Source organism: Coffea arabica, chromosome 7e (assembly GCF_036785885.1).
Source record: "Coffea arabica cultivar ET-39 chromosome 7e, Coffea Arabica ET-39 HiFi, whole genome shotgun sequence".
NCBI lineage: Eukaryota > Viridiplantae > Streptophyta > Magnoliopsida > Gentianales > Rubiaceae > Coffea > Coffea arabica.
The window spans coordinates 4,594,455-4,619,154 of record NC_092323.1 but is presented as its reverse complement, the minus strand read 5'-3'; the positions used below and the strand labels follow the sequence as shown (position 1 = coordinate 4,619,154).

The 24,700-nt window shown below is 36.0% G+C and overlaps 2 protein-coding genes across 2 annotated transcripts; both read right to left on the bottom strand.

The window, feature by feature from the left end:
* Positions 1-9,901: 9,901 nt before the first annotated feature.
* LOC113701779 (probable galacturonosyltransferase 9) lies at positions 9,902-12,583 on the bottom strand. Its single transcript, XM_027222572.2, has 4 exons — positions 12,447-12,583; positions 12,037-12,237; positions 10,661-11,899; positions 9,902-10,488 (listed from the first exon to the last, which is right to left on the bottom strand). Exons 2-4 carry the CDS (start codon positions 12,217-12,219, stop codon positions 10,213-10,215), a joined length of 1,698 nt encoding a protein of 565 aa, XP_027078373.1. The 5' UTR covers positions 12,220-12,237; positions 12,447-12,583; the 3' UTR covers positions 9,902-10,212.
* Positions 12,584-18,702: 6,119 nt separating this feature from the next.
* On the bottom strand, positions 18,703-19,694 carry LOC113697959 (basic leucine zipper 43-like). Its single transcript, XM_027217596.2, has one exon. The coding sequence runs from the start codon at positions 19,378-19,380 to the stop codon at positions 18,838-18,840; it is 543 nt and encodes a 180-aa protein (XP_027073397.2). The 5' UTR covers positions 19,381-19,694; the 3' UTR covers positions 18,703-18,837.
* Positions 19,695-24,700: the final 5,006 nt, after the last annotated feature.

Genomic DNA, 24,700 nt, shown 5'->3' with positions numbered 1-24,700 from the left:
GAAGAAACATGGCTCTACTTGCTAGACAGTTTGATATCACTGGCATATTAGATTTGTATTAGAATCCGTTCTTTATGCTAGTTTTACCTTTTACACACAGGTTCTTTGTTCTATTTTCTTGTTCTTTGTCAATTTTTTGTCAGCCAAGCGGGAAAATGTAAATTTTTTGGTGAGCAAAAAAGCCTTATTGTCGATTAATATTGTTCAAGAATAAATTAATTCTTGAGAATTTATTGAACAAAATTTAGTTGCTTTCGTCCAATCATGCATACATGGTATATATCATAGCCTAGCCAGCATCCGGATTGGATGAATATGCATTAATTATTTCGCATGCATATATATATATAGCTAGCTGTTGATGAATATCATGAGAAATAAATGACATGTAAACAAAGTTAATTTATAGATGGAGAATGGTTTTATTGAAATTGAATTTGCAATATTCATTTGAGTAGTAGTAGTAGTATAACAAAGTCTGTGAAGGGGAAGGAATAAGGCTGTGGTTCATTTTCTTTTTTGTTTTCTGGGGTCCTTGGAAAAATAACTCTCTTAATTATGCTTTGAATTCAAGAAGATTCACGGCCACTATTTCAGCATATTTTCCAGAAGAGGAAAAAAAATTGAGCATCCAATATAATACAAGAAATAAATGGTTAAACCGGCGCGTCATGTAAAACGACGAGTCAACTACGGTTACATTTTCTGATTAGGCCAATGCTTAGTTGATCTTTAATCTCTATAAACGGGAGTATATAGGATGAGCTGATTGTTTATGATAATGTATGTATAGACTGGGTCAATCAATTGTTTCCCAGATGAGATGATGACCCAAGTCTTGAGCGGGAAGACGAATTGTACATTCCTGCGGAGACCCACGACCTTCTTTAGGTCTCCGGCGGCCATGACTCTTGACAATCGTGGGAAATTATGACTTGACTAAAGACCATAGCCAATAGAAATAATCCCAAGCCACAATGACCTGTAATTCCGAGAACTTATTCTCATCTGTAGTGAAGTGATGATCAAAATTGAACCGATTCAAAATTTTTTTTAAAAAAAAAAATTCACAAAAATATCTTCTTCTTTTTTTATATATAAGCAATTCTCATTCCACGTCACCCAAAATTGTCCATTTGCTTGTGGTCAGATTTCAAAAGTATTTTTTTTTCTTTTTCAACATATATATATATATATATATATATTCTATTGATTATGCACATTAAATAGGTGTATTTGCTACTTCTTTTCTCCGTCATTTCGTTGTTGGCTTTTTACAATTGCTATATATATATATGACTGTATCATCATATCCAAAATTTGAGTTTGATAAATTGGTTACACGTTAGATATTTTCTACATCGTAATCAACTAATTAAGCTGCACTTCCTTGTGAATTTTTCATTTTTTTGATCTTAATAATACTACTAAAGAATACATATAGCCGGCCATCAGGCGTAGTTTACATATGCTGTTTTCTTTTTGGGTGATCGTTAATTCTAATTGACATTTAATCTCATATGTATTATCTGGGCCACCGTTAGGATTTGAATAGCTGAGAATTGAATCAATTTTCCAATGCCCAAAAAGAAAAGAAAAGAAAAGAAAAAGTCGCCACATGAATAAGACGTGGATTGCCACCGGTCATGAACAATTCAAAAATTAGCAAAATAAATGTAATTTTGAATTTTGTTTTTCCTTTACGAAACAAATAGGATTAGTTTTTTCCACGCTGACAGTGTATACATTGTAGTCAGTCAGTCAGTGTTGAATGAATGACAGTTATGTAAAATTTGAATTTGAAATTCAACTTTTGCATGCATGTCATGAATTCATCGGCGATAGTGTATATACTGTCAGTGTATATAAGATTTATTCAAACAAATAATTGTGGCTGCTTATAAAAGAAAAAGCTATCAGACCTGGATCACCTCTTTCCGGTTTCACCCTCATCTTTTACTAATGCTCGTGAAGTCAGGGTCAATATCTTCGCCGAAAACTTAATCGTGACAGCAAGCAAGTGATTCTTCCAGTAACTTGTGGTGACATTCTTCTTACGATGAAATTATCCACACTACTGTTGCCTTGGAAACTTACAGATGTCTTAGGCATCACACGTATCACCACCATCTTTCTTTCTTCTTGTTTCAAACTTTCAATCAATTCTTTACAGCAACGTCGACATTTCCATTGATTTCATCCTCGAGCAAAGAAATGTCCTTGTATTCCCTGCTTATTCTTAACTTAAGGTAGCCGTTTCAACTTTGAGCACCCGGCCACCGTGTGAACCTAAGAGATATTATAGTACTCTTATATTTCTCAAAAAAGAAAAAGAAAAAGAAAACAAATTTTGGGTGGGTCAGTAAAAGTTATTCGTCATAAAGCATCAAGAAACGGATATCAATATAGAATGATAGTGGGGAATTTTAACTGTGATGCAGCTGGTCATGATGGAAAAACACCAAAACATAGAATATAAGCTGGCCTCTGCTTTCTACGTACGGCTGGGGTCTAATTAACAGCGTTTGACTTCGAGTGCAAGTAATTAGTATTCTAAAATGTTAATGGGAGTAGGTTGGGGGGGCGTGGCGTCTCGGATGTGTAATTTTTGGCTGTACTTTAGTGAAATATTTGGGTGGTTTGGTTTTGGAAAGGAGTTGGTTTAAAAGGGACAGGACAACCGAGAGAGAGAGCAAGTAAAAAGGGTGCTGATGATCTCGACGTTTTCTTATTCCAAATCTGAATCAAATTAACGAGTCTAAAAGGAAAAGCGTCATTATTCGTCCACAATCCACATCGTCTTTCTTAGCTAGTGGAAGACATGAATAAGTATTATAGCTTCGTCTGTTTCTTATGATTTTACTAAATCACACGTTTTTGTAATTGGTTTCTTATGATAGTTTTTGACCACCTCAATCTAATGTACATTTTGCTTTCTGTGGGCAATCAGAAGGGGAGAGGCATATACATTTTTGATGATGAAAATCTCACCAGGCCACTTCATGGCGTGAAATAAATAATTCTTGTAATCTTGCAAAACATCTCATATGAGTTTAAGATAAAATGCCCAACTGCATGCTATGATATTTTGTGTTGGATATTTTTCTCTTTTTTTTTTTTGTGAAAATGATACTAATTTACTTGAGTTTAAGGTAGTGTAATTGATTGTTGTCACCTTCTTTTCTCCCACGTGAGTTTTAAAAGCAAAAAGAAGACATGAGGTTTGTTTGTGATACGCATATCTATTGTTTCATAGGCTATTGCGGGAATCATTCAAAATGGAGATGAAGTGTTGTAGATCTTCTCCCTTACCATTCCTCACTTGTAACATGAGTTTCAGATTTTCACTGCTTTAACAGAACTTCTCAAAAAAAGCTCATTCCGCTTACGCACTGAACAAGCAAGGGTGAATAACCAAAAGCTATACTCGTAGAAAGGGCGAAATAGCAAGATGTGGAAGCTCTGCTGAAGTTAGGCAGGCACATTCAGCGATCCAGACAAAGCAGGAGAGATTAGATTGTCAAGGGGAGGACGTACTGTTGTTAAGTTGCTGAACCAATTGTAATAGAATGAGGGGGAGAAGGGAGTTGGGTTGGGACGTTGCTCCTATTCCACGCCGCCTTCTTTAGTGGGATACTACTTTTTTCTTCTCTGTCTCACCAATGAATCCCAGTTGAAAATCTTGGCCTCTTCGGGCCCCCTTATCATCTCCTTGTGAGTGGTCTTGCATCTTTTTCACGACCCTAATATACACAGCGAAGCAAAATTGAAAAATCACTGGTGGATCATGCTCCAATTCCGCAGGCCACACTACCAGATACATCTTCTCTGACTAGTAGTACAAGATAATTATCTCATTGTCTATGTGCTTGCCCTACAGCCTCAACACAAATTTGCTAATGCGGCTTAAATCATCATATATATATATATATACTACGCCGTCTGGATGGGTAACATTACTGCGGATTTGTCTTTCACGTTGCTTTCTAATTATTCTATCTTATTTAATGTATGATGCCAAGCCACCTAGTACCTACTTTGGAAAGAAAAAGAAGTGGGGTTTTTCTTTCCTTGTATGATTCATTTTTTCTTTTTTTTTTTTGGGTGCAACTCTCATGGCTTGAGTTATCCACGAATTTACAATAATATTATGTAAACACTTTGACCTCGAAGTACTTGTAGTTATAGTCAGTAGCCATGCCGTGCAAACTTGTCTAATTAATAATATTTACGTCTCTTCCTACCTTGACCAATTCTTCCATCCTCAAGTCAACCTAGTGTTTTTGGAGCTCGATCGTTATAATATATATATATATTTTTGTTATACCTATATGTATGGTTTTTTTATGAGGAAATATTAACCAGCAACTAGAACTACTCACTGAGGCACACCCAACACATGTGCAAGTGAAAAATAAATAAATAAATAAATATATATTGGATAAATTTTTTGAAAATAGGTTATGCAAAATTAAGTTAAAAGAAGTCAAGAAAATAAAATGAATATTTTGTGGTAACTGAAGAAGTGTAAGTGGTATGAGAAGGTGAGAGGAGTGGATACCATTTTGTGGTTAGTCGGATAACCTCATTGAGTTTTAATAATTGCTTTGGCCCATTTTATGCTTACGATTAAGGGTGTCGAAGGAAGTTTAAAAGGTGACTACACTGTACTAACACCACATGATAGGTTTGCGCTTTAAATATTAGTAATATTGGATTGGATGGATGTATAGATACTACTCCCTCCCTTTTTTTATATCTGACGTTTAAGGTTTTGCACACCAATTAATAAAAGTTTTTCATTGTTTAAATCTATACACTACTTTCCTTTTGTACCCTCATTAATTGTCCAATTCACCCATGTTTTCTCTCACTAGAGTACTAAATGGTGCTGTTTTACTAGGCCAAAAACAATGCAAACTAACTAGGAGTAGTAATTAAGAACCCTGCATTGGAAAAGAGAGATAAAGGGTAAAATTGTGAAAAAATAATTAATGATGCATGGGGATAGTAAAACGACAGATAAAAGTACTTAAGAGCAAATTTCTTAAACGTCAGTTATAAAAAAAGGGAGGGAGTACTAGTAAGTATTCTGCTGTAATCCTTGTAATGGTGTGTATATATATATATCTTGCGATCGTTCTTTCTTCATTTCTTTTTAAAATTTGGAAATACTTTATATCACATATAACTACATCGCCGGTAAAAAGCTGGAAAAAAAAAACACAACCTTGCTTGTAGTATAAGAAACATTAACCACTACAATTACAGTGTGTATGAGTATAATTAGCAGTAAGAGTTGATTAAATTTAGAACTCTATAGATGTAATTTGATTGTGATACTGAGGGTACGTTTGATAAAACTGAAGTATGCAATCTGAACTTTGAATCCATTAAATTATTGAATTGTTAAGTATTAAATCTAATATATTTGAGTGCATATCACATTCAGTGACAAGTGAATAGTTTATCACTTAATTTTGAGAGCAAGTTTTGTCTAGAAAGAAAATTCAGTGCCACTTAATAAATTCAGATGTTTAATTTCTAATTGTCCGTTAAATTTAAGTGTTGAATTGGATTATTAAACAGGGTCTTAGTTTTAATAAATATCAAAATTTGGTGTATTTTTGCATGTGGTCGTTGTCTTAATACTTGCACTCTGTGCATATATGTTGTTGTACGGTGCAATTCGAGATTGAAAATTGTCGAAGCCCCGCATTGTATTTAATTGGGAAGCCGACTGAGATTAACGTCCAATCCACCAACAACATTTCGATTGGATCGATGGGTCTGCTGCACTGCTTAATTAAAGATAAAATTAGTTAGTGCGTCTACTGTAATTTGTGGGAAGCAAAAGAAACTTTTAATGCTAGCATGCATATCAGCAGCACCAGGAAACTTCTGTTCTGACCCGGAATCCGTAAAAGCATCAGAAGAATCTTTTCCTTGATGCCAGTGGCATTTTAGTACTTGCAATGATCGACACCACTAGGGAGAGAAACTTGGCCTTCCTATAAATAATATTTGTGGCGACACCTTGGCGACACCGCGAACTAAGGCTCTACTCACTGAGTCTTAAGGCTAAGCCATATATTAGACAATCAGGATACCATCACATTTGAGTCGAGAATTAACTCAGTTAAAAAGAGGAAGAGTTTGCGAGAGAGAGAAAGATGGTAGCACCAGCTAAAACCACTAGCTTTTGGCAATGGAACTCTCCGTTGCCATATCTGTTTTTTGGCTTGGGTGCCATGGTAACTCTCATCACCGTAGCATTAGTAATCCTTGCTTGTTCCTATCATAAACGATTCTCCAACGTGTCGGGCGGCGATGAGGAGAAGTCGTCGGTGAAGCCCTCAACCACCACTGCCGCTGTCATGACGCCACAGATTGTTGTCATCATGGCCGGTGATGAAAATCCCTCACATTTGGCAGTCCCAGTGTCTTCTCCGCCGGATAATTGCCCAGACGAACAGGGTCACCATCATGTTTGATCATCTCTTAGTAGAAAGAAATTTGGAACTATGACTGTCCGACTAATGCCAGTCCTGGATTTCTTTCTGCCTGCCATGCAAGTACTAAGCTTTCTGTAGAGGGATAGATAAAAGTCCTAGCCAACTCTCTTTTGTACTTTTCTTGTCTCTTGCTTAGAGTTTCCGGATGTGTAAATTGAGGATGAGTGGATGTCACAGTTACTACTGAGGGATTATAAACTGAGGGATTATAATACTGAGGGATTACTACTGACTGGGACGATTTGTTTTCCTCTCAAACTTCTTGATAGAATGGAAGGGAAATCGATCGTGCATGAATGAATGTAGACGGGTCTATGCACCTTGTGCACAAATGTATATGCGTGATTTCATGTTCCTCCATGAATCATGTTGGCTGTCTGGGATTAGCTTTGCCATGTTTTGATTAGGGCTCCTTTGCGTGAATGTATCAAAGTGTGGATTTCTTTACGATTCGAATAGAAATGTCTGGGTTAATAATTTGATAAAATCAAAAAAAATTCCAGGGAGTGAAGTGTTAAATTTTCTGCTGTACTCCTGTAAAATGATCCTCTTGCTAATATTTTTCTGAGGAGTTGTTGTTTTCTCAATCATCCTGATCCAGTTCGGTGATGCATTCCTCGTACCAGTTGGTTTGATGTCAAAAATCCAAGTAAACGTCACATCTCTCTCTCTCTCTCTCTGTGTGTTCTGGATCAAGGTTCAAGAGTGCATCTGTCTGTTTCACGGTGTTGTTTCACCTAATTAGTTGGCAACCTTAATTTGGTCAATTCCTTAAAATTTCATCTCTAAAAAAGAAATGGAGATGGAGGGCTTTCAGCAAAGAACCAAGAAAATCTTGAGGGTTTTGCCGAAACCTCCCACTTTACTTACTGGTGAGGAGGAAAATGACCGTTAGTATTAGATAGGAACTGTATTTAGATCCGTACTAGAGCACAAGAAGAATAATGGAAGAAAAAGATCGACTATCCATTAAACACAGAACTCTAGAGCTGGCCATCTCCACCATATTTCACTTTGCCTATAGATGACGAGAGCCATACATAAAAAAAGAATGTAGCGCATCGGCGCTGCACGAAATACAACTATTATTAGCTTTCAGTTAGTCAGCGGGAGAAAAAGGCAACCGCAACGTTTTCCCGGATGGAACTTTGTACCAAAAAAATATTCTGAATATGTTAAATATGTCGACAACATGAACACATTTGCCATTTGGCTTGTTTTTCCACTCGCTTTTCTTGAATAATAGTGATTTTTTTTTTTTTGTTGTTGGATACGATAGATTCTAATTATACTTACTCCTACTCTGTACTAGGGAGACAGGAAACTTAAAAGGGATCAACGAAAAAATCAGAAGGAACTGAATCATCACCGGTTCACATGAATGCCTGTGCATCTGCTATCGAAATTTTGTTCAAGAAATTTAATATATTAATTTACATCATTCAAGTTGAGACTCTATTGATGGCCAACTAATTTAGGGAGAGCGGAGTAGTTGGTTGAATGACAGTGATCAAGTCAAAGACTTATTGAAATTGGGTAGTAAATTGGGTGGTCTATATTGCATTTACTTTTGTAGAGTAGTAAATTGGGTGGTCTGTATTGCATTTACTTTTGTAGAGGATGCATCATGCATGTGGGTCGCGGCGGCTCGGCTACGCGAAGAGTTTTTTAAACGATAACTCAGGGGGGAATCATTTTGGGGAGGAAAAACTTTAATGAAAAGGGGTGTTGGAACTGCTATTAATGGGGACACTTTAATTCTACATTGCTACTGTTGCACAATGTTCAAAGAACCCCCGGACATTCTTTGGCATATTCCGGGTCTCAATTGCCTTCCACCCGTTGTCATTGCGCCGCAGCATCCGACTTTTTCCTTGTGTTGATGCTCGAAATCCAACAATAAATATTTCAAGAAAATAACAGGAACAATGCCAAATAATTAATTGAAAAACTTGCCCTATGGCTATGGCCGTGGACAGGCTCCTGGGATCTTTTCTGCTATCGGGTCGGGAGTCTAAATCTGACAAATGGAAATAGGAGGGTAAAAAATAAAGAACTAGTTTATATGTGTTAACATTGGTTGATAGTTTATCCGTTTTTGAGCTTAAATCATATTGAAAAAAGAGCAGCTCTTCGTGATTGATGATTCCAATTTCCAAAAGAAAGAAACAATTAAGTTATCCCAAATAATATTTCACTTGCATTATAAACACACTTTTTAATTCAATTTTTGATATTTCTAATCATTTTTATTAACTCAAATAATACTCTATAGTAATACACATTTCAGTGTTATAGTAATTATTTCAAATATTATCTCAAATAAATACTCTATCTAAGCACACTCAACAAATGTACGAACCCTTTTAGAGTTGAGTAGACGACAACAGTCTTGCCAAGCGGGTCAAATTTGGTTACCTCTTTTTTTTTGTCTCCCAAACAAATAATAAAAGTATTATTTGAAAGACAGGTTGAAAAATATGTTTACCATACAAACAAAATATTATTTATAGAAATCTGCTATCCAAACGGCACTCCGTTAGTGAAAAATCCTTCTAATGAGGAGATGCTATTATTCCAAAGAACTCCATGATGGAAGTCCTTGAATTAAAGATCTCGAGTTATATGAGCAAATTCCACTGCAAGAAGATTTTGACGGCAAGCCTTCAAAAGGTTGTTCTTCATGCTAATTTTGTTTACAGTAAATTGAAGAGAGATTATTACCAGTAAGCTATCACCAAGTTCAAAGCCTACTATTTCTACCTTAACTTATGCCTCGAAAGAAAGGTTACATACATGAATAAGAACAATTCACAATAGCAGCAACATCTAAAAGCATGAAGATAACATGGTGAAGGAACTAAAAAGAATGGCTGCCGTCATCATGATGCGCACCACTAAACCCTCATCTTATGAAAATGCTCAGTAGCATTTGGCTAACTAGCTTGATTTGACTCTGCATATCAGAGTATTACCTCAATACGACCCCCTTCCCAACTAGTGTTAACCGTGTTTAAAAGAAAACCTGGAAACTAGACTTCATACGGCCATGCTCTTGAGATCTTCTTCCCCTGAAGGAAGTTGCCTGGTAACTGCATAAAGAATTGACTCGTTAAACAAAATTAATTTCACCCCAGATATTCCACGAGACAAGTATTCGAGAAGCCTGAAATTTCTGATGGATCTTTGACGAGCACAAATGATCCCAGAACCACTCTGTATAGTACATGCCTGTATCTTACATAAACCGAGCATCTCAACAAACATGACAATTATTTATACTTGCAGAGCATGTCTCCTTGTTTGCTAAACGACACAAATTAGTCCACATTCTGCAGCAAATGAAGCCTAGTTTCCAACTGCATTACTTTTAGGAGAATACAATCTTTGCTCAACTCAATCTTATTAAACACTCAACTCAATCTTTACTCAAGAAAAGCGTGTGCATTCAATTGGAGAATACATCAACTAGAGAGGAGAGAAGAGGGGGGGGAGGGGTGAGAGAGGGAGCAAAAACAAGAAACAGCTAGAGGGATGTAAAAAACACTTGCCAGGAGCTTCGCTCCTAGAATTACAACAAATAGGAAAAACGCTAGCCCTATGAACAGTAACTATAATTTGAGATTGGAGATGCCTCATTGACAGTAATCCTATAATTAGAGCTTGGAGATGCCTCATTGACAGTAATCCTGCATTTCTACATGCCAAAATTGCACATTTGCACAAATATCATGTCAGAATCAACATATTTAGTCCAAAGATGCTTGTATTGGTTCATGGCAATGTCCAGCCAAGGTTTCATGTTCCCATTGAAATGGATGACAGCAGCATTGTTAATCTCATCCATGCTAATACTCGGGTTGAACCCAAGACCAAGCACATGCCAAGATTTATCCAAAGATTTGGTCGTTGAGTAAAAGGTCATCAGCCCAGGCGGAAGAGTTCCCAACATCCAGAGAGTCCGATCCTCATTCTGTTTAAGATAAGAGAGGAAAAAATTTGATAATACAATTTAGACCTAAAAATTTAAACAGGACAGGTGAGACAACAGAATCTCAAAGCACAAATCACTCACTTATTTTGAAAAGCTGGATGTAATCAAACAGAATTACAAAACATAAGTACAAAGAGCAAATTTTACTAACCAAGTTCTGCCAATAATGGTATTGCTCAGTGCACTTTTCACGCCTCCAAGCATCAAGATCAAAGATATTCATCCCAAATGCCCAGGCACAGGCCTTGGGATTGAATTTCTCCCTGATCAGAGGATGGGAGAAGTTCATATATTGTGCAAAGCGGTGGAATGAACCGAAGCAGGTCTCAACTGCCCCATTTACCTTGCCATCCATATCAATTCTCCACAACGCAGTCAAATCCTTCTGTACTACGACATCGTCATCCAAAAACAAAATCCGGTGCAGTTTGGGATACATCTCTGGCAAGTAAAATCGAAGGTGATTCAACATCGACAAGTACTTAGGGTTCCTAAATTTCATGTTGTTCACATCTTTTGTTGCATTTTCTGCACTGTTCTCAAAGTAAAACTTCTGCAGATTTGCTGATTCAAGTTGCCTTAGCACCGGGACATATGATGAGTTCAAGAATGGAAAATCCTCTACAGACTTGATCTCCACGTGCGCACCTCCTTCAACCGGCCTCATCTTAAACCAAACCTTCATCGCAGCCACATTCATCTTATCTGTAACCACATGGAAGACATGTTTCCATGGTTCCTTTGCATTCTTCACAGCCGAATTAACCACCACGGATACGGCAATCACATTATCCGAGAATATTGTGTAATGATACAAGGTCGGGTCCTCAAACTCGGGCTTTGGGTCCTCATCCACATAATTATCTGGGTGCGCAATTCTCTCTTCCATGAGCCGCATGGCAACACAATGCAAGCTCTTGGGAGTCGACTTAGCAGCGATCAAGCTAGTAAAAGCACCATTCTTCTTAGCCTTGACAAGCAGCTCATTGACAGCAAAAATGGTATCCTTCAACTTCTGAATCTTCAATTGATTATCATACGACTCTTTTGACTCGCCAATCATGGACCTAGCAACCTTAATCTTATCCTTAACCTCTTTCTCAAACTGTCTCAAGACATCCTCGTCTATGGGTCCATCCGATTCAAACAAAGCATTCCTATAATTGGGCTTCAGTTGAAGCTCGGCAAAATTATTAGCTAAATCATCAAACATCTTAAGCTGTTTAGAGATCTCCAGCTTGAGATTCCTAGCATAAGCAGCATAGGCATTTACAAGGGCAATGTGATCATTAGCTTGCCTGTATATCATATCTACCCTAGTCTTTAATGGGTCGGAATTTAACGCTAGAAATGTTCTTTGCACGTAGGCGTTCCCGCTCGTCAAAATCACCTGACATAATATAGTAGGAAGGGGGGAAAAGGGGGGGGTGGTTCAAAAAATTACTACTACTTACTACCAATAACTTGCTGTTGTCAATAAAACCCTAAAAACAAGAAGTAAATAATTGGGAAGAAATCGGGACTTACGGAGTCGTCGTCGTCGTGATGGGAGGGGTGAGAGGAGAAGAGGACGGAGAGAGTGGCGAGGAAGAGGAGGGTAAACATGGCGGAGACGAAGACTCTATAAGAGAAGAAGTTACGAAAGGTGGATCCGGCACCAGATCCTCCGCCGATGCTGCTGCCTCGGCCGCCCCGGACCGCCACCGCCATTATTCGAATCCAAGCCACCTAATAGTGTAGAAATAACAATGCCGACAAATCAGGTGAATTGAAGATGCAGAAAGGGTTGGGGCCTGGGGGGTTTAGGAGTGAATGCAGAGTGAGAACTGTGTATGAGAGTGTCCTCTATGTATGCGTCGGAGTGAAAGCAGAAAATGGGATCTATCTGAGGAGCTAGAGAGAGGGAGGGAGAGAGGTTCCTTTCCTTTTCTTTTTACCTGATACTTCTTCTACTCTTTCAGTCGTTAACCCTTCCCTTGTTGTGTTTGTTTCTAAATTCGAAGTCGGACCTGAGTTTCACTCGCTGGTTTTGGTTGGAAGTTGGAACGCTAGAACCCGGTTTGTCGGTTCCACATTTTACCATTTTCTTAGGCAACTGACTAAATTCCCAACATATTACTACACAAATAATACCCTGATACCGGGAGACCGAGACTAATCCAAATATCAACCCCCAAGTTTTTCTGCATCACTCAATCAATCCATACATAACAGTTAAAGATTTTTCGTTTTTGGCCTTTCAAAAAAGTAGGTCAATCCTATCTAGTGCAACTTTTTTTTTTTTGAATCGCAAGAGTAATCTTTTTCCCATAATTGTGCAAAAGTCTATTATCCAATGCCAACAAAAAATAATTAGAGAATATTTCACGTACATCATAAACACTTTGCCAATTCATTTTTTTCAAATAATACTCTATTCAAACAAAAGTATTATTTGAAATAATTATTGTATCACTTTTTGTGATGTGATGTGATGTAATTAGTCATCAATTAGATTAGGATCCCTCATTTTTGTTGACTCATTGGGAGTTATTTGGGAAAGACCTAATCAATAATTATATGTGAATATACTGTTTTAGCTCTTATTTCTACAATACAACAACCAAAAAAAGAAAGAAAGAAAATGATTGGAGAAAATCACACATGGAAAATGAGTAGATGATGCTCCGTTACTTGAAACCAAGTTATGAACACAATTCAACCATACTTCATAACTAGTATTTTGACTTGTGCTATGCACGAGTTTATACGAGAATGAGGAGAAATATGGCCAAACACAACAATATTATCCCCTTCTCTCATATTCTCCCCCTTCATACCACTTTTTCTACATCTCAACCTCCTATCTCCTTGATATTCCTCCTACTATTCACTATTCTCATTTTCACTTTCTGAATTTAACTTTCTCGCATCCTTACAACCTTTCTTCATTCCTTCAAATCCTACTCAATTTTTTTGTATCCCTACAACCATTTTCTCGTTTTATCAAATCCTATTTTCTCTTTGCTCTATCTCACTGCCACCCAATTATCCTTTCTCGTATCTAATTTTACAGCTCACTTGTCTCCTATTCTATTATTATTTTCATCTATTTATAAATGTAAATGGTATCCTATTTATTTGGCTCGCCTATTAACAAATGAGTTTGCATGTGTAATATAATTGGATTCAAATGGGTGACCAAATTAACCCATTAATTAGTGGGTATGAAATTGACAGATTTTGGATCACTTATTTTGATTTAACTAAATTAGACATAGATTCAAACTCAATCATTAGTGAGTAAATCTAAATTACTCTAATAATTATATTCTAATTTTTGCAAAGATGTATTCATCATTTTTCCTCTTCTTTAATTTCTATTATTTTATTTTTTGAAATTTATCTTACTTCCTTCATTTCTTTCATAAAAGTTTAATAAATTTCGTGAATGTTAATTGATTGTTTGCATTAATATCTAAATTATTTTTAGATTGTCATATAGTGACAACATTTGAAACTCACTATGATGATCATTTTAGGCTCCTTTAAGCAATTTGTTATGTTTTTTTCTCTTTCTTTAGGTAAAAATTGATTTATTAACTTGATATGTTGATATGATTTACTATTTTGTTGCTAAACAAAATATGGATGAAAAAGTAAATAACATTTAGTAATGGGCTGTGAATGGGTGATTGGATAATCCAAACCCATATAAAACTATATTCATTGATGACTCGTCTATTTTGAGCCATTAACTAAGTAGGAATATATAGATTAACCTAATTATAACTTGCTCATACTCACATGAATCATCAAATTTGATAACTGTTCCCTAATCTTTACCTTCCCTAACCCTACAGTTCTATCTTTTTAATGCTTTCACTATTTATGATTCATTATCTTACTTTTTAAATGTTTTTGGACATATAAAAAGTTAGAATTATTTTTCCAAGTTGCTGCCTCATTTTTAAGTGTTTTTAATCAAATAAAAAAGCTAGAATTGCAATCATCGAAAAAAGTAAACTTTTGGATGTAAATTTGGTGAAATACAACCTTTTCATCAAAATTTTGCTAAAATACCACCAAAAGCAACCTTCTAAATACACCTTTATTAATTTAAAATTCATACATAAATTTTTCTTTACATGCACTTTTTGGTGTACATGTGCTAAATGAAAAGTCATCTAGATGCTTGCATGATATTAATATTGAGATTATTCTAAGTGCAAATAAAATGTCATAATTGTTATTTACATACTCCAATTTAATGTTAGACTATAATTTCAACATTCAAATTTTAAAACTTTAAAAAACAAACTTACTGAATAAAAGCCAACATAAAAATATAAAAATTATAAAAAACAAACCTAGTAAGTGCCCTCAGCTTGCTAAATACAAAAAAAAAAAAGTTTAAGACCACAAGAAAATTGATTTAGTAATGGAAACATAAATTATTAAAAAATAAGAGTAATCGAGTATATCATTAGAATATTTTGACAAATGATTATTGTACCCAGAACGAAAGCGATAAAGAAATAATTGGATGAATAACTAAAAAATAGGACTAATCACATTATCTCAAGGATTTGACTAGATAAATCAATCCTTCTTAATGAAGGAATAAAAAGGGGCTAAAGTGATGAGGATATAATAGGGTGAATAATTTTAAAATGAGACTAATCAATTATCCCTAAGAAATTTGGCTTGACAGATGTATTTTATGTAATTAAGGAGTAAAAAGGACTTAAAGTATAAATAACAAATCATAAACGTTTTATGAAGAAGATAGTGGGAAAGTTTTAAATTTTAAATTTGACTAGTGATAGGATTAGTTATAACCCACTATTTTAAAGTTTTTAATTATATTTTATGTATTAAAATATTCACAAAATTCTAGGAAAAAAGAATGAGAACATTGGAAGCCATTGAGAGGGTATCTGCTAAAAACCCTCTCTGCAATACATATAAATATAGATCGATGGGAAATGAATACCGGTTTTGTCAGGTAATATGCAAAAAACCATAAAAAAAAGAAAAAACAAATTGCTTCTTATTGCTAAAGTGGAACACTAACTAGATTAAACAAAGTGGATCCAAAACTACAAATGGTATTGAGGCATCTGGCCTACTTGTTTTATCTTCAGTCTCACAAACCTTGTATTTGCTAATTTCCTTGGTAATCTTTTTTTTTCCCAGTTGTTTAAAACCCTTTCGTTACTATCCAACCCAACCTTCTCCCTCAAATTCTATTTTGCTAATTTCCTTTGCAATTTCTCCATTTTTCGCAGGGATATAATTACCATCCTTTTTCATCTTGTACTACTGCTAATTCTTCCTACTGTTTTGATAGCTCTAATCAAATGTTGCTTTAGAATAGATCAATCAACATTATTTGCCTTAAAATCCCAACTATTTGATTCTTTCAATTTATTGAGAAAAATTGGACTACAAATGGATTGGAGTGACACGTTTTCTCGCCATCATAAAGTTGTCTCCTTGAATCTCTCCTACTTAGGCCTTTAAGGTAGCATCTCTTGAGGGATAGGAAACCTCAATTTTCTTAATTCTATTGACCTTAATGGTATCAATTCCATGTAAATTTGCCAAAGGAAAAGGATGGTGCATTTACGTAGACGTGCCACCAGCGGCCACTTACCACCCCTATTTGTCACCACCCACTTATACTCTCTCATCTCTTCTACTTCTTCCTCCTTCCTCCGCTTTTCCTCTTTTCCTCTCTCCTTTCCCCACATTCTCATCGCTCTTGCTCTATCCCTCTTCTCCTGATGACCAGATTTGATTATTGGGAAAAAGAGGGATAAAGGGAGAAGGGCGAGAAAAGAGGTAGAGGGAAGGGGAAAGACGGGAAAGTGGGAAGAAAATAGGAAGGAATGGCAGATGGTGGCAAATAGAGGTGGCGAGAAGAATAGGGAGGTGGTTTGTCACGATGGTGTAGCTATAGTGATTGTGTGGTGACAGAGAAAGAAGAAATGAGAATAATAGAAAAGGAAAAAAAATAGGATAAAAGAAAGAATAAATATTATACACACTGACAATGTATATACTTTCACCATTAAATCCATGACACATATGCAAAAGTTTGGAGTTCAAATTCAAATTTTTCATAGTTATCATTCATCCAATACTGACAGTGTAGGAAATATTAATTCAAAAAGAAAAGGAAAGGGAAAAAAATGAGTAACAACAAATGGGTTAAAGTTGTTCCATAATCACAAGGATGGAATGTAGATATTTCAAAATCATAGGGCAACTCGTTGATTTCAATGAAATCACGGAAGATTTTTTTTATATTTAATCTAAAAAGTATTAAAAAAATGTTATTTGCACTTCATTATTTGTTATCCTATCATTTGTTGATTAATAAAGATGGGATTACAAATAGTGTTTAGATTGCTGAATTATTTCATGTACTATTTCACTTGTATTATAAATATAATTTTTAATTTATCTTTTTATATTTAAATTATTTTTTTATCTTACATACGTCACTTCATATCACTAAATATTTTATAGTAATTATTTCAAATAATATTCAATTCACACACACATTTCTCAAAGTATTTCAAAACATGCATTTGACGAATGTCAAAACATGGTTGGTTTTCATCAAACCCAACGCAAACCCGGGAAACCTCTGCTTCCAAATCAGGAAAAGAGTTAAACCCCGAGTCCCTGGCCCTCTCCCTCGAATTTTTCCAGTACTTTCTCAATTAAACAATTCTGCACTGCCAAATGCCAATCACTCGGTTGCCTCAGCAGCAAAAAAACTTCCGGAAAAGGAATCCTCAACCTCATGATTTTCATGACCAAGGTAAATACCCCCTGCAGATAGTAGTGATACTTTGACCTTTGACCTTTGGTGCTTTCTTTGTCGTTGTTGTATTTTTTCTTTTCAATTTCTTGCATATTTGCATTGAGGTGAGAATCATTTGTGCGTCAGATGCAGCATATTTTGACAAATTGACGGCTTGGAGACCTTGGCATCTCTGAGATTTTCATCATCCACATTTTCCAATACTAAATTTTCTATTCTGGAGTAGCCCCACATTTTGATTTCTGTACTTCATTGCCTTCATACCAGAGCTGTTTGATTTAGGGTACAAAATTTTCAGTTTAAAGATCACTTTTTCTTATTTCTTTTAACAAAATCTAATAATTTTTTTGAGAGGGAAGGAGAAGAGGGATGGGATAGAACGGACCCCTTCTTCACGTAATAGTTAGAGAAAGTAGTTTAGTAGAGAGTAGGAGTTGAGGGTTTCTGCCTTTCTTGTATCCTGAGATTTCAATTGTACGACAGAAGAATGAGTTTGTCTTCCATGTGATGATATTTTAAATGACTAATGTGACTAGGTCAGCTTTTTATTTGTGGATTTGTTAGACTTTACACGGATTTAGCGTTCAAAAAGATGTTCACCCAGAGATGACATTTCTTTATTCTGTAATACTAGTAGTAACAACACAATGTTCTTAGGCCTTTGTTGCGGTGATGCTACTGTTGATGCCTTTTGGACGAATTGTGCTGTTTGATTAAGGAAAAGGAGAACGGCTGTTTAACTATGGCCTTTCCCAGGCCCATCTAAATTTACATATTCTGGCATCTGGAGAGAACAGAAAGACTTGAAAATGTTGCCGCACACTTGCACGTTTGTAAAAATTGCTGCTACCAATAAATTTCCGCACCAAGTGTTACTTCCGTATCGTCTTCTGTAATCGTTTGCAACCTTAAGTTTATTTTATAAGTCTCTGTCTGCTTTTGGTTCTCACATTGACATTTATCTTTTTTCTTTTCATTGTTTTGGCTGTTATGATAATGTTCTATTACCCGCAGGTTCACTCATATCATCATTATACGTCACTGTTTTGACTAGAATAATCAAAACAATTCCGCACGATTTTGGCCATTTTTCGTCCCAGACAGACGAGTCTGGATTCATCATCGTTTTCATTTGGACTGTCAATATATAGGTATGCAATAACCATGCAGTCTTTTTTTTTTTTAAGGAATAACCATGCAGTCTCAAATTTGGAAACCGAGCTTATACAGTAGTTTATTATCGTGTATTAGTGACTAGAAAAATTGAAGTTATTATGGTTTATTAGCAGCTATTAAAATCAATTTACGGCATTATAAGCTAAGGCAAAATGATCTTCATCTCAAAACTGTTTGCAGAAAACGACTTTCAGACATCGTACAGTTCAAAGTGAAGTTGGATTTTTATTGAATAGACTGCACCGAAGAACAGAAGAGACAAAGCAAAAATCAAAATCTTGACCTCCATCTTCATACAAGAAATAGTGATACTTGAAGAGGAAGGGTCTATATAATTAGTCTTGGGACAAGCCATTGCAGGGATCATCTTCTAGATCTCTTAAGTTATAATAAGGGCTGTTTAGCTGCATCTCAGTGAGCATTTGACGAAGTTCTGAAGCTTCTTCTTTGAGTTGAGTGTTCTCTTGAAGTACACGATCATGACGTTCTGAAGCATGGTTCAGTTTATCTATCAGCTGATGATTCTCATTACGGAGCCAAACAACCTGGGACCATAGCTCATCAAGATGCTTTTGCTTGCGCATACGTGATCTTCGTGCAGATTCTCTATTGGAAATCATCCTTCTCTGCTTTCTTTCATTTATTATACTTAGTTGTTGATCATCTGCTTCATCTGAAGTTGAATTACAGCTGAAAGATGCCATCTGCGGGTTGAAGTCTTGAATCTGGGGATTGATCTGAAGGTGGCACAAAGGGTTTGAAATTCTGCTAAGGTTGAAAGAAGGCATGTTATTGTTGTTCAAGCCAAAATGAGAAGGGTATTGAGTTGGATTTGAAGTAAGCAAATAATACAACTCTGTTGCATCACCTGACTGCATGGTTTCTGCTAGTTAATTGATTTATGTATGTAACAAGGTTCTGGACCTGATCATATAATATTGGTGTTGGAAGGCGAAGGCAAACATCCAGGAGAGGGGTTTTATAGGATGGTAAAAGTGTTGCGGTCCCATTTCTTAAACAGTGAAGTTTCTTAAAGACAAGACTACTCGAATATGATGCTGAATGCGTGCATAAGTTGTGTTGTATTACATTTCTGCATTAATACCAAAAACTTACGGATATATATACATCTAACCTTTACTTCTGTCCAATATGGTCATTTGGGACTTACGAATTGTATCTGATCTGATGTATGCAGGACCAAAAGATATTGGAAATTTAAGTGTTGTGGATAATTGGTGACATCAAACAATGCTCACATCACATACACATGCGTGCACACAGAATATCATGGAGAGTATCATTATTCAAAAGGTAGAAAGTTTTTGGAAGAGAAAAAAGCAATTGAATAATACGGATGAAGAAGTCAATTTAAAATTGCTAGTTGTTGCAAAGCAAGCTAACTTGACATGTTTATTACTCTGCAGTGGTTCTTGCCCAACAAGGTGCAGTGACGTCAAGAAATAGGAGAACGAGGCCACAGGAGGAAAGAGGTAAGGGAAGGAAAGTCCTTTCTATAAGTGGGACAAGTCCTTTCTATAAGTGGAACAAATAAAAAATTAATGACTCAACAACCACTTTCATGTGATCCATTTTGGAAAAAATAATACAATTTGTTTCTTTTATTTGAAAGTTATATTTGATTATCTCAAATCACAGACCATAGTTATAATGGCACTCTGATGGAAGGATTCTTTTAATCTGATCTAATGTGGGGAAAAAAAAATTCATACAGGCAGTTGCTTGTTTCTCCACAAAATTCCCTGGCATTTTAGTTTAATTACTTGTAAAGGCTTGATCAAAGTTGAATTGTCCAGTACGCTGTCTTGTCAAATAATATAGATATGCGTAAGTTGCAATGGAATTAAAAGAACAAAACTCAAGTAAGAACTATTACAGTTTTGTCTGAGGAAACTAACTTAGTGGATTGGCGATTTCTCACATAACTGGTACTTCATAACTGGAATGCAGTGGAAGGCTAAACTAGAATGGCTTTGTCTCCTGAAATATGTTACAGGAGAAGGTAAATAGTAAAAGTTTTTCAAGTCCTGAGGTTTGCCAGTCAAAAAAGTTTTTGGACATGTACTAACTGGGGAATCCAAATCTTCTAAGCTTTTGCAGTAGGAAAGAAAGCTTTAAAGATTATACGGGTGTTATGGTTGATGATCCCATAGCTTTCCCAAAAAGAAAATAAAAGCATAACTAAGAATGTCATGCATTGCTGGTTTTGTCTGCTGAAATATGTTACAGGGGAATTCAGAAAGTAAAGAGTAAAAGTTTATCAAGTCCTGAGGTGTGCCAGTCAAAAAGTTTTTGGACATGTACTAACTGGGGAATCCAAATCTTCTAAGCTTTTGCAGTGGGGAAGAAAGCTTTAAAGATTATAGGGGTATTATGGTGGTTGATCCCATAGCTTTACCAAACAGAAAATAAAAACATAAGAAACAATATCCTGCATTGCACCATATCATATTTGGGACTCAAAACTCGCTCTTCTTCTTCTTGTTGTTTCTTTTTATATATGTATATATATAAAATCTGTTCCTTGGGTTTTTGTTGATTTAGATAAGTTGACACTGAATGTTGGCCACACAAGTTATAAAGTTCTATGCTATATATAAATTCGCGTTATAATTAATGTTGGTGGGAGGATGATAAGGGGAAAGATATGAATGTACTTTGAAATGTAGTCTTCCACTAATAAAAGGAACTTTGTATGCATCCAGAGCCAAAAGCCTATGGAGGCAAATGCTCTCTCCCTACTTCATGTATGTTGGCCAAGTTGAGTGGGCTGAACGGTCAAAAAAATCATGAGACAGATATTGACCCATACTTCATCGCTGTCTTTAAATTGTTTTTTCCGTGTTCCAACTTTTCAGTAGTATTTCCTTTCTAGGTTCTTTTTTCTTTCTTCTTTTTCTTTTCCAAAGACAGTCCATGATTGCTGGAACAGTTGCTCTGTCTGTCAAGTTTTAATATGCGAATATGTGTGTGTTGCTTTAAGGTTGCTGATGTTAGTTTTCCAACAATCCAATCTTGCAAGCAAAAGTGACCTGGATCGTTCAAACTCTAATGCCTTCATCTTTATCCTTGCCTTCATTTTATTATCTGCCTGAGATCCTTTCTTTCTATCATCTTCACCTTTTCTGCTGACCTTAATAAGGGATGGCATTTTTCCTTTTCTCATAATCTAGACACATTATTGAATTTTGCTCCTCGGTTTTTTCATCCCGTCAATCGCTTCATTTTAGAAGCCGAGCAACAGGGCCTTTGGAGGATTTCTTTCGTTTTTTTTTTTTGCCTTTCAACAAGAACCTCTCAAATGCTTGGGAGTGATCCACTTGTCTACTTTATTGTCATGGTATCATGTCTTGTAGTAGCAAAAAAACAAAGAGCCAGTTGCTGCACGATCCAAGAACTATCTAGCAAACTTTTGCATCCGGGATGAGGTTACCGAAAGAATGCGACGCAAATATCGTCCACTTTCAATTGTAGGTTTGACGTTTTCTGGCCTTTACAATTCTTTTCGGCTTTTCTAATTTTATTTCTCCCCATTAAATAAAAGGGGATAAAAAAGGTGAAGCAGACGAGACAAGAAATGCTAGCGCGAGCCACCCGCCCTGCTGAGATGTGAAAGAAATGATTATTAATTAAGATTATAGTAACATATTACCACCACTTCGAGGCCCTCAATTCAGTAAGCATATCTTATCTCTCTCTCTACATAATCATACACCGTATCCAATTACTCCTTTTCGCATAATACATTGCCCCCTTTAGGCTTTAGAATGCCAAAATTCACGGATGAAAATCCAAAAGCGTAATCATGAGAGGAGAAGCATCTGCGAGACAACGAAATTTCAAGGGCAAATAATAGACCAAATAGGGACAACTGCCCTTGAAAATGGAATTTTTTTTTGACCAAAAAAAAAGAAAAATGCCATGGGTCCCTGCTAAGAAGGGCGTGTGGACGTCGTGTGCGCTGCAACCTAGAGCTTTCAATGAGCCAATTCAAGGCAAGGGCGTGTGGACGTCGTGTGCACCTCAATCTAGAGCAAGATTCGAGTACGACTCAAATATTAATGAATTATAAATATTGTTTGAATTTGATTCGTTTATTTGTAACTATTTGAGTTCAAGCTCGAAATTTGATTTTGAAGATTATTTAATTATTTTTTTAATAAATAATACATTATTTAGAATAAGTTTAGTTGTATTTATTGATTTTTTTAAAAAAATAAATAATTCTAATTTATGCATAATTACTTTTTCAGTAAAATATAATATATATCTAATAATATTAAACGTATTTATATTTATATTTATAATTATAAATGTGTTTACGAACTATTCGAATAGTTCGCGAACAGCCACTGCTCGATTATTAAACGAGTCTAATATCGTGCTCAAACTCGATTAGTTCATTAAATGATCGAATGTTTTCAAAATTTAAACGAGTCGTATACAAACATGCTCGTAAATAACTCGATTCGTTAAAGCTTTAGCACCGCCCCCCTTCCCGACCATACTTTCAATTGGCTGTCAATCACCTTCACCCATTGGCCAGGCCCAGGCGTGGGAACTCAGGAGGCGCCCACATACAGTTTGACACCCACATCGCAGAGTTTTGGTACTGTTACTGACGAGCCTTTTATTCAGGTGCTGTGAAGTGAGGTGATGGGACTCCCCAATTTGCAGTACTGTCACTTGTACCATATGCGACCCATTTGTGCACCCCATTCAACAAACCTTCGCATTTTTTCTCTCGTGGTTGTCATTTTACATGGTTCCGTGCGACAATCATGTGTTCAGCCCAATCAGGTTACCGTCCTTGCTGGTTGGAACTGTGATGTATTATCTTCCTCAGGCCAAATCATATGTTAGTCCAGTTTGGAGAGCATTTCAAGTTGAAAACGCCATTTTTCTTATATGTTGTGCTAATTTAGATGAGAGTAGCACCTTTTAGCTACAAATTGCTTAGCTCTTACTTTTATCTGACATGAATAGAATTTCAAGAATCGGGATATGACAAGCATTACAAAAAACTGAATCATCTTTGTTCGAGACTCGAGAGTAACATTATTATTGTTACCATACCACATTGTTCGGCTGGTTGCTGATCCTCATTATTAAGCATCAAACAAAGATGCAACCAACTTGACATCTGAAAATTTTCCTAGCCTAAGATTCCTTGCTGCAATTATGGAGGGCGGCGGAAAGTGCCTTTGCCATTGTTTCATATTCTGGAGAAGAAGACAGTAAAGTTTGCTATAGTGTTTTAGACGTTTATATAGCCTCTCTAATCTTGAATCTGTCCTTGTATTACCTCATTGTGTCTTCCTGTTTTGAGTGACATCATGTAATCTCGAGAGATTGGTCGAGACAGGATAAAATCATCATCTGCAGTAGCATCTTTTCTACATCATCCCGGCCTTCTTGCTTTTGTTTTGGACTGTTTCCGTGTAAATATATATATATATATATATATGACTGTTTTCCAAGTTCTATCATGACACCTTTGTTTGTGGTATGTTTTAAATACAATTTCCATCTTTCGTGCAATCTACAAAGTAATGCAACTGTTGGTTTGGTGCTGCAATTTAGTAGTAAAATGAATTGATTTGCATGTAATGTCCATATGCTTGCGTACTTGCTGTAAAAGTTGTGATCCACTAACAATGTGGATGATAAAGGTGCTCGGAAATGGACTTCGTTTTCGCACAATCTTAGACCAAACAAGACTTCTTAGCCATCCTGTAGTTGTGTCGTTGTTGCTGCTGCCTTCATGGACTACTGTTAAACACTTCTTTCTTCTCCACGTCAATTCAATTATTGGGCCATTCATCTCTCTCTCTCTCTCTTTCTCGTACAAAAATAACAATATACTAGTAAGAAAAGTTGAATACTTGACACGCTAATGAGCTTGCGGTAACTAAACAACCATTATGAAACTTCATAATCTAGTATATATAGAATGACAACTTTCTGAAACTAGCGTTTTCCTTCAGTAAGTTACTCCGGTGGGTAGAATTTAAGGGATATCATCAAAGCAGCTGCGTGGTTATTGAACTTTCGGAAACTGTGATGGAAGAGAAATTCCACCGTTCTCTCTGGATCAGTTTCAGAGTCTACCTGAAGCTAAATTGCAGTAGCCTCACATTAGAGGGCTGATATGCACCCTGATGTATAGACATTGCT